This window comes from Urocampus carinirostris, chromosome 1 (genome assembly GCF_059441175.1).
Source record: "Urocampus carinirostris isolate Australia breed hairy pipefish chromosome 1, RoL_Ucar_1.0, whole genome shotgun sequence".
NCBI lineage: Eukaryota > Metazoa > Chordata > Actinopteri > Syngnathiformes > Syngnathidae > Urocampus > Urocampus carinirostris.
Window position 1 is genome coordinate 12,832,270 of NC_142349.1, and position 10,264 is coordinate 12,842,533.

The window sequence follows — 10,264 nt, forward strand, 5'->3', positions numbered from 1 at the left end:
AGAAAAAAACCCAATTATGTATCTTTATTAACACCAAGGTTTTTTTTCTCACAACTCGAGTGTTCATTCGGTAACAGGTTTTCTTTTGAAATTCCAGTTCTTTATCAACAAATAGAAAAAGAGATGTGTGTGTGTGCACAACAGGTGGAACCCCGAACAGCACGATGCATTCACAAATGAACAGTCACCCCCTCCCCTCTTTTCACCCGCAACGGCCACTTTAGGCGCGTGTGCTTATGTTGGCCGCTTTGGCGTCGGGTATGCATGTGGCTACCGGGAAAGGGGTGTTGTGCTTCATTATGTCCATTTTTTTTGGTGGATGGAACAGAACATACGGCGTCTCTTGACAACAAGCTGTGTGTGCACCTACGCATCATTGTACATATATATAATCATATATCTATGTATATATATGTATATATATAGATTTGTATTTATAGTTCTATTTCTGTATAAAATAAGATCGATTGTGTTTATGTGTCACGTCCGGGAGGAATGGTCCATTCTGTACAAAGGCCTTTTTGCAGAAGAACACAAAAAAAGTCATGTGCTTTGCTTTAATATACACGCACGCACGGTTGTTGTCATTAGCCTTAGCTAAGCCTTAGCTTAGCATGAGTCGCTTTGTGCTCATTCTCAAGGAAACAGGGAGTGAAAAGGCAGTTTTTTTGTCGTCTTTTTTTCATTGCTGTCGTCACCCTGACCAAATCCTGAGCACACAACATCAACAACGCAAATGAGCAACCAATCAGAGATTAGCATCTAGCTTCTGTGTGCTAAAATGCACCCTTTACCCCTTCTTTTTTCAGAACATTAATATAAAAAAAAAGAAGAAAGAAAATATAGCGAAAACAAAGCACTGAAGCTGTATTAAGACACAATGTTAAAAAAATGATTACAAAATGGAGACTAAACATTAAATGTAAATAAGTGTTGTAAAATCGAGTAGTGGTACCGCTAAACGGGGACATGTGGCGCTGTCGACTGTACAAGACTTAAGCACTGAACGACAACAAAGAAAAGTCACATGGTTGGTTCTGTCCTTGACGCCTCCCCGTAAAGCGACAAGCTTGAGTGATGTCAGTTTTTTTTTTTTTTTAGGTGTCTGGTGGCTGAGATGAGACACTTGGCACACTCCTGAGGGGCTCGAACCTTGCCACTGGGGGTTACGTTGCATAGTGGTCGAAGCTCCCCAGGTATTCCAGAGCCGCCCGGTAGCACAGCTGGTACTGGTCCTGAAACACACATATACGTACGTATGAGAGTCTGTTTGAGAAGTAATTCATACTTGCGCTCACATATAACGACATACTCTCATAATGGCCCAACTAAACACTCATCCAGACACAGTCATGTCTATGCACAAACACTACTATACAACCTCTAGCAAAAAGTATGGAATAACCAGTCTTGGGCAAGCCCTCACTCAGACATTTTATTCTGTAGAAAGAACTTAGATCACAAACATGATGGAATCTTAACGTCATGCCAAAGTGCAACATATTGGCATTCAGACACACTAAAAGAAAACATTGCAATGGTCAGTAAATGTTGTTTTTATAAAGCAAGTGCAGGGAAATAGGTATGGATTCAGTGCATTTTGAGTAGAAAACACCCAGTCAATTTCCTTTCCTTAATTGGGAACCTGGCTTGGATTAAGTCTGCTTGTTAATCAGCAGTTAAAAACAGTGCTGTTATCACACCAGGGAGGGTTCCTGGACTAAGTGGATTGGCAAGAATCATTGCTCCAACAAGAGAGATGCCTCTTGAGACCAAAAACATGATTGTCAAACATCTTGAAGAAGGTAACTCTACTCGTATGGTTGCCAAAGTTGTGGGCTGATCACCGTCAGTTATATACAAATTTTTGGACCAAGTACAAACAGCATGGGAAGGTTGTTAAAGTCAAGCGTACTGGTAGGTCAAGCAAGACATGTAGGCGTCAAGACAAACAACTAAAGGCGATATGTTTTGAAAACAGAAAATGCACAACAAGACAAATGAAGAAACGGGAGAAAGTTGGAGTCACAACAAAAAACCGAGCAAAATCGCCTAAAGGAAAGGGGCCTCTTATATAGGAATGCTAACAGAAAACCATTGTTGTTGCTTGAACACAAAAGAACAAGACTGCAATGGGATAAGGAGAGGAAATCATGGACTGATGATGACTGGATAAAAGTTATCTTCAGTAATGAGTCACTAATCTGCATTGGACAAGGTGATGTTGCTGGAACTTTTGTTTGGTGCTGTTCCAGTGAGATTTACAAATAGGATTGTCTAAACTAAACATCGAAATTCCCACAATTCTTAATAATATGGGGCTGCATGTCAGGCAAAGGCACTGTGCTCAAATCTGCGATAAATGCACAAGTTTCCATTGACATTTTGGACAGGTTTTTTACTCCAGCAATTGAAGAAATGTTTGGAGATGATGAGCTCATTTTCCAAGGCGACCATCCATCATACCACAGAGTAAAAACTGTAAAACCATTGCTTGGAGAAAGACAAATCCAATCAATTTCATGGCCTGCTAATAGCCCAGATCTCAAACCAATTAAAAACCTGTGGTGGAAAAAAAAAGGTCCACAGCAAGGCTCCGACCTGCAAAGATGATCTGGCAGCAACAGTCAAAGAGAGTTTGCTCTAGATTGATGAAAAATAGTGTCACTCATTAAGTCCATGGCTTGGAGACTGAAGGCTGTCATAAAAGTCAAAGGTGCTGCAACTAAATACTACTGATATGTTCTTTGTCTGTTTGTCATGATTCCATATTTTTTCCCCATGTGCTTGGTCTAAAAAAAAAACCCCATTGTATTACCAATTTCAAAGATGGGTGAAAAAGAATAGCAGTGTGTGTGAGCTCTATAGTTTTGTGCGCGTGGTAGTGTAGTTATGCGTGTGAGAGTACAATAGTGTGTGAGAGAATTTATAGTAGTGTGTGTCTGGGAGTATAGTGGTGCTATGTGTGAGAGTATAGTAGCATGTGAGTGAAATCATAGTGTTTGCATGAGAGTGTAGTTGTGCACGTGTGAGAGTATGATGTTGTATGGAAAGCAAGTATGATTTACTTGTCAAACGGCCTCTCGCCTTCACTCTCATGCTCACAATTATTGTCTGCCTCTTATATAGATGATTTTATCCCCTCTATAAAAAGACGGATTGCTGGTTCAAATTGCTTTACCACCACATATATAAAGCTGTGTGATGAATAGTACAAAAAAATGCCATGTAATAGCCTATTGAAAATTACTGTGGTCAATATCTCAAGAAATGCAGAATGTTTTCCCAAAATAGATGCCTTGGGTGAAAAATAAACACCTCTGCTTAAACACAGGCCATTTGTTCACATTCATTTATGTATTTTACACTAACATATCAAGAACAACAGTCTGATACGGTCAAAAACCAAAGACCTTTCCTTGCAAATACAGTGGTACCTCTTTATACGAGCACTTCTAAACCTGGGAATTTCTAAATCTGAGTTTTTTTGGGGACTGAAATATAAAATCCAAGCTACAAGCTGTCCCAGAGGCTACCACTAGACACCCCTTACCACTTATGACCGCAAGCATCAGCGTGTAGCAGTTTGCACATGCAAACTGCTACACGCAAAAACAAAATTGTGCTGTAAAATTTGTTTGTGTGTACATTAATTTATATTTACAGTGACATTACGTTTAAGTGTACAGTAAGTGCTTACGTATAAGCAGTCCTTCAAACTCATACTTGTCAATCTTTGCCAATTGCACTCCTTATTAATGATTGAAAATCCTCCTTTTTGAGCGATTATAAACCTTACAAACACAACCCGGCTCCTATTTACTCACAGCAAGAAAGAATATGGAATACTGTTCTATGACAATATTAGTAATACACAATGACATTGTTGTCTGCTACCAGTGCCCGAGACGATCCAGATTAGAGCCAAAATTGGGCAAAAATGAAATTTTGTTTTTCCTCTATATAAATTGTTATACAGCATACACAACTTGTAATGAGAAAACAAAAACATCAAATATCGGGAAAACCTATAAGTTGACAGGACGGCGATCTCCGTCACTCCTCGCACACATTTCAGTTACACCGACTGCCTCCATGGTGCATAATAAACTCACATTTTAGGAAAATGATCTCCTTACAAGACCAATTCGAGCTACGAGCAGAACCCTGGAACGAATTAAGCTCATATGAAGAAGTACCACTGTAATATCAATACATTTGCCCTAAGTAACCATTTAAAGGTGGATTTTGATTAAGCGTCTACAAACAGAAAAGATCTTTAGAAAATAGGTAACCATTTTTGCTGCCTGAAAATAGTGGCATTGCGTGAAATAAATGCCGAGCCTCAAACAGGGGGCTCTATTTTTTGATTTATCATCTTCAAATGGAATATCTTACTAGTAACATTCAGTGTTACATGTCGAAGTGTCCTTGGGTAAGACCCTGAACCCCTATTGCCCCCAATAAGCAGGTTAGCGCCTAACATGGCTGCACGGCCGCTAGTGGGAAATGTGAAGCACAGTGTAAAGCGCTATATAAATGTAAATCATTTCATTTTTATTTCATTTTTTCCATTCAGGGAATAGTCCAGTAACGTTGTCGATATTTGTTTTTTGTAAGGGTATGAAAAAAGGACATATAGTCAAATATGGTTTTATTCTGACTGCTAATAGTCCAATCAAGGGGGTTGAGTTTCTCCTTTCATCAGCAGAATTGTTCTTGTTAACCCATTCGACTTAACTAATAGTAATTTTTTTTCTTTGGTAAGGCCTAAGATAAAACAAAAAAAAAACGTGTATTCCTTTACCCTGCCCTGGTGTAATAGTCTAGTATGGAAATGGATAATACATGCCAACTCCGGCTAACACCTTAAACCAGGCATGTCCAAAGTCCAGATCCGGCCCATCATCAATTTTTTACTAGCCTATGGCCTCTGTCATAAAACTAATAACATACAATATAATATGTACTTCAAGTCCACACTTCATTGCGGCACTAATGAGGGAAAAAAACCCTGATGGGGAAAATAGCAAATTGACCATTCGAATGCACGAATGCACACATGAATAATCGAAAAATGAAAGACCAACGTAACCATTTCAACCACACTACTTACAAGACTATAGTTAAATTTCATAGTGCATTTAAATGGTTTTACATAACCAAAATACTGGCAACAGCCCCTTTTCAGTAATGTAAACAGATGTAAATGCACCCTTTGATTGAATTTTCTTTTATTTTGTGTCAAAAGGAACAATCGGAAACGGCGACTATTTGCATGATGCTGTCACTTGTGCTTCCTCCCTTCCAATTGGTTTATTCCTAAATGAAATGAATACTGGTGTCATTCTCGTCACTGGTCATGTAAAGGGATCATTTTGATTAGTCCAAAACCTGAACTTGGATCTAACATGTGTTCCATGTAAATCCTAAAAGTTAAGTCACATTTATTTGTACAGCCCTTAATTATAAAGTCTCAAAGGTAATTGCAACCCTTGGTCTCAAAGCTACAAGAGGGCAAGGAAAACTATATTGTCCCATCATTGTCACTGAAGAAATAAATCCGTTCATCTAAAATATAGAGCTTTTTTCACCAACTAAAGCAAACAAAAAAAGAGTTCTATTCCAGTTATTCCTCGTTTACTATGGAAAATATTTCTGAGAGCGTATCTTCTCGAACAAACACCTTCCCTCAGATAGAGAATTTATTTTACCCATAGAGAAAATCAGAGAGGCGAGTCACCAGTCCCTCTGTTATGGCTCCTTTCATCCTTATCATTTTCATGCTGACAGATCAATAAAGTAATTTCAATCTGAGACCACCGATTTTTCTCCACAAGGGGGGAAAAATAATCCCTCCACTGTTTGTGGGCGGCAGTAGCTCAGGAGGCAGAGCGCTCGTCTTGGGATCAAGGGATCCCAGTTCGAATCCCGGCTCGTCCGTGTTACATGTCGAAGTGTCCTTGGGTAAGACACTGAACCCCTAATACCCCCAATAAGCAGGTTAGCGCCTTACATGGCTGCAAGGCCGCTATTGGGAAATGTGGAGCACATTGTAAAGCGCTTTGGGAAGTCATTGACTTGAAAAGCGCTATATAAATGCAAATCATTTCATTTTGTTTTCAGTGGTAAAATAATCATGGTTTCTTTTAGAGAACATGTTTAAGAAATTTCTGAGCACGTCATTTACTTTGTTGTACAAATTCTCTCCTTGCCATCTCAACTTTTTGCATGGCTAGGAATTCAAAGACAAAAATTTCCACTATGTAACAGAAGGATGGTTTCGTCTACTCATAAATGCTAACCTTTAACCCGTGCACAATCGTGCACTATATTTTTATGCACAAAACAAAACATAGGGCTTTTTTAAAACTGAAAGTGGCAAACCTTTACTAAATCTAATGCTATCATCGGAGCGATTTATTCTCACACAAAGACTTAGTTTCGCTTCAAAAAAAAGCAGCCGTAGACTAAATTAAGATTATTTTTTTTTCAAATTTAAAAAGTGGTCGAATTTTTTTTTTCTTTAAAGTGATCGGCGTTTTTAACTCATTCTGTGCCATACCATACAGACATGTTTTCAGAAGCATTTTGTCCCTGAGTGCCAGTAAATAAAAATGTTTTTTATTTTTTTGTTTTAAAAAACGATTATAAAGGGGTTGACACTGCTGATCAGTAAGTATTAAGCCTTTGGGAGGGATTTGAGAATGAAAAATCAGCCATAGATGGCAGGAGTGGCATTGATCAGATCCTTGTCCACACATCAAGAAAGTCCCCACTTCCTAGTCTTGCTTCCTGTTATCCACCGATAGTGTGGAGGCGAGTAAAGGCATAGTGAAGCAGTGTAGTCAGAGTAGCGAATGACCAAGTCCCATTGTTAGCGTCAGGGAAGAGGGGCAAATGTTTCTTGCATGTCCACAGAAACGCAATCGCCATGGTGACCAAAATCGTGTGATCACGTCACCAAGATTTTTCAAGCTAAGAGCCGTTGTGTTAATGGAAAGCACTGTTTAGACCAGGGGTCGGGAACCTATGGCTCGCGAGCCATATATGGCTCTTTCTATGAGTACCTGTGGCTCAGAGACAAATTTGATTGCATGCAAATTTTCTCCATCTCGTCCAAAACGTAAGCTACCAATTCTGTTCAGATACACGCAAAGCCAAACCAAAGCTAACAATGGAGCGGTACTTCGCAGAATATATAGGGCACGTTTTTCACTACATTTTACAGTCAAGGTGTCACAAAAAAAATAAAAAAATAAAACTCGTATTGGCTGTACAACGCTAAAGAATCCGTTATATAAAACCTCATTATATTATCTGTCTTCAGTGTTCAGATACCTTATAATGAATCCACAGAACAAACTGTAAATACGCCAAAACAAAAGTTTAAAGTTTTTTGATTGGGTGAGTTGGAGGGATGGGTGGAGCTATGCAAAAAGTGCAAGCACTCCCTCCCATCTCTCGCCCTACGCCGTCTGCGCCATAGATAAGCACATCAGGCTCCTTGTTTGCAGAATGTTGTGACGTTTTTACAAAATAACTGCTTACATCTGGTTTTGAAACCAATATGTATGAAAAAAAGGGTCAAAATGAGTTTAACCGATCTTGAGTAATTGCAAGAAAGAGACAAGTTTAAAGTGGTATGTTTGTTGATTTTGGGACACGGGCTCTGGTATTATTCTCTTTTCATAATTTTTATCAAATCATCAAAAATAAATGTGCTGAAGACTAAGCTTTTGTCTGGGGCGCGGGTTTAGCAATTTAGTAAATTTGTCTCATAATATATGGTGTGGCTCTTTCCCAAAATAAAATTAATATTTTTTGCTTTTATGGCTCTTTGAGTCAAAAAGGTTCCCGACCCCTGGTTCAGACATTTAGAGGTATAAAAAGTGGAAAAAAAAGAGGACAAAAGGGTAGGGGCTGACCTCTGTCTGCACCATGGCGGGCCGTTGGGTGCGAAGGGTCTTGACTGTCTGGAAGAGGTCCACCACGCCCTCGTACCTCATCCTTTCCAGCACAATACTGAGCGTGATGAAAACTCCGGTGCGACCCACTCCGGCGCTGGCGGATGGAAGCAAAGACGTCAGACCGACATGTCGCCGCCTCGTCTTGGAGTTGGCGGCTGGCGGACTTACCTGCAGTGCACAGTGATGGGTCCGTCCTGTCCGAACTGCTCCTTGGTCTTGTGCACTTGTCCGATGAAGTCGATAAAGCCCTCCCCGGTCTTGGGCACGCCCTGTTCGGGCCAGTCGGTGAACTGGAACTGGCGTATGGTCCGCGATTGCCCGTCCCTGGCGTCCGTCACTTTGAACTCGCGAAGGATGTACTGCGGCATGTTGTACTCTGCCATTGGGTCCACCACAAAGTACTGGTAGCGGGCCGAGCGTTCGGCCGGCCAGTACTGGTGGCACTTCTCCTGTTGTGACGACAACACAATATAAATGCGGGTTTCTGTTGAGGAACAAAGATTCAGAGTACAATGCAGCAAAGAAGACGAGGATGTTCAGCCTCACCCGTCCCATCTCCCGTAGCTTGGTGAGCATGACAACGATGGTGGAGTTGTGCTCCCACAACATTCTCCAGAAGTCCTCCGTGGTTTCTGCCAGCGGGCCTTGCGTGGCCAGGTAGGCCTTCTGCTGTCTGCATGCACCACAAAAACACAAAATGTGAACAAGGATGTCAGCAGGCAGATAATCTTGCATTTCAATGACATGCAGCCAGAGGAGGCGGGCAAGGCACAGCCTCACCTGTAAAAATATAACATTGACAATAAACAAAATGGTTGGTTTATTCAGTGTGAAAGTCTTTCTCATATAATTTTAAGATGATTTTTTTCAAAATCGCTGAATTTTCACATATCATATGTGTTATCTATACAATGGAACGTATTGCTGTTCTGATTTAGCGCACGCCACAGCCCATAACAATAGAATAAGTGTTAGTATTTGCAAGCTTTCTGATTGCATGGACCTTTTATCATAAAAAGCATCATCTATTCTTTGATGCTATTATTCCAAAGGAGCAGCAAGTAGACTTCATTTATGCTGTAAGTTAAGGTTGGACTGTAAGAAAATTCAGGTCATGGAGATGCGATGCTACAGGAAATCTCTAGGCATCAGCTACGTAGCCCATGTAACAAATGAAACATTGCACGACACCAACAGAGGGCACATTGAACCCTATGAAGAACTGGTGTCAATTGTGCGCAGACGAAAACTGCAATGTTATGGTCATGTCACAAGATTTTGACGGCTGGCCAATATTATTCTCAAGAGAACGGTCTAAGGGGGCAGGAGGAGAGAAAGATAGAAAAAGAACTGGGCCGACAACATTTAGGAATGGCCTGGTGCCAGTTCACGTCTAGCCCAGGGACCGTCAACAGAAGAGAAAGCTGTCCAGAGTTGCGTCCTCATTGGCGCCCCGACGACCCCGGCGGTTAACCGTGAACTGTGACGACAATAAAACATCTTACAGTTTATACATTGCTTTCTCTTTTTCTGCTACGATTAATATATTGCTTTATCGTTCTGCCAATCAAATGATAAAAAAGCACTGCTTTCTCTTTTTCTGCTACGATTAATATATTGCTTTATCGTTCTGCCAATCAAATGATAAAAAAGCACTGGGCTCTCCCTAAAATAATCCCAATAACTTCAAAAATAACTGTTCCAATTGAATTAAAATGTCCACTAGAATTGTAAGTTCAAACGATGCATGACATTAAAAATTGTGGCCGCACTTCACACACCTTGCCCCGAGTGCCGCTCGCAATGCGATTTGAATGGTGCAAATATTTGGTGGTGGTCCGTCATTCTGCCCCAGGGCAGCTGTGGATACGTCACCGCAGTGTGAATGTCACAGTGCGTGAAAGACTTCCCACACAAGTGCGTTATTGTGGAAAATATAAAAGTCTGCATCTTTTGATGTCACCGAATTGAATTAAAGCTTTTTATGTGAAACAAGTGAGTACATGCCCTGCGATTGGCTGGCAACCAGTTCAGGGTGTCCCCTGCCCACTGCCCGGAGATGGTTGGGATGGGCTCCAGCCCCCCCGCGACCCTAATAAGGATAAGCGGTACAGCTGATGAGATGAGACAAGCGACACTTTTGCAGTAAATTGAATACATGAATTAGAAAAACATATATACTAAAATCCTTAACTGTATTAAAAGGCAACTGAGTAATATTTGACCGCTAGATGTCGCTGTATTGTGTAGTGCGTAGTCATGGCATTATTTTACTTGCACTATTGTTGCGATGC

The 10,264-nt window shown here is 40.7% G+C and overlaps 1 protein-coding gene across 11 annotated transcripts in view; it reads right to left on the reverse strand.

Moving 5' to 3' along the window:
• LOC148373607 (receptor-type tyrosine-protein phosphatase F-like) overlaps positions 1-10,264 on the reverse strand; it is a 317,971-nt gene continuing 307,707 nt past the window's right edge. For all 11 annotated transcript variants that reach the window (XM_088327232.1, XM_088327216.1, XM_088327256.1 and 8 more), the window contains 4 exons: positions 8,517-8,643; positions 8,139-8,419; positions 7,929-8,064; positions 1-1,235 (listed from right to left, as the gene is read on the reverse strand). In XM_088327232.1, coding sequence (XP_088183358.1) covers positions 1,167-1,235; positions 7,929-8,064; positions 8,139-8,419; positions 8,517-8,643 — 613 coding nt within the window. In that variant the 3' untranslated portion in view covers positions 1-1,166. The remainder of the gene's footprint in view (positions 1,236-7,928; positions 8,065-8,138; positions 8,420-8,516; positions 8,644-10,264) is intronic.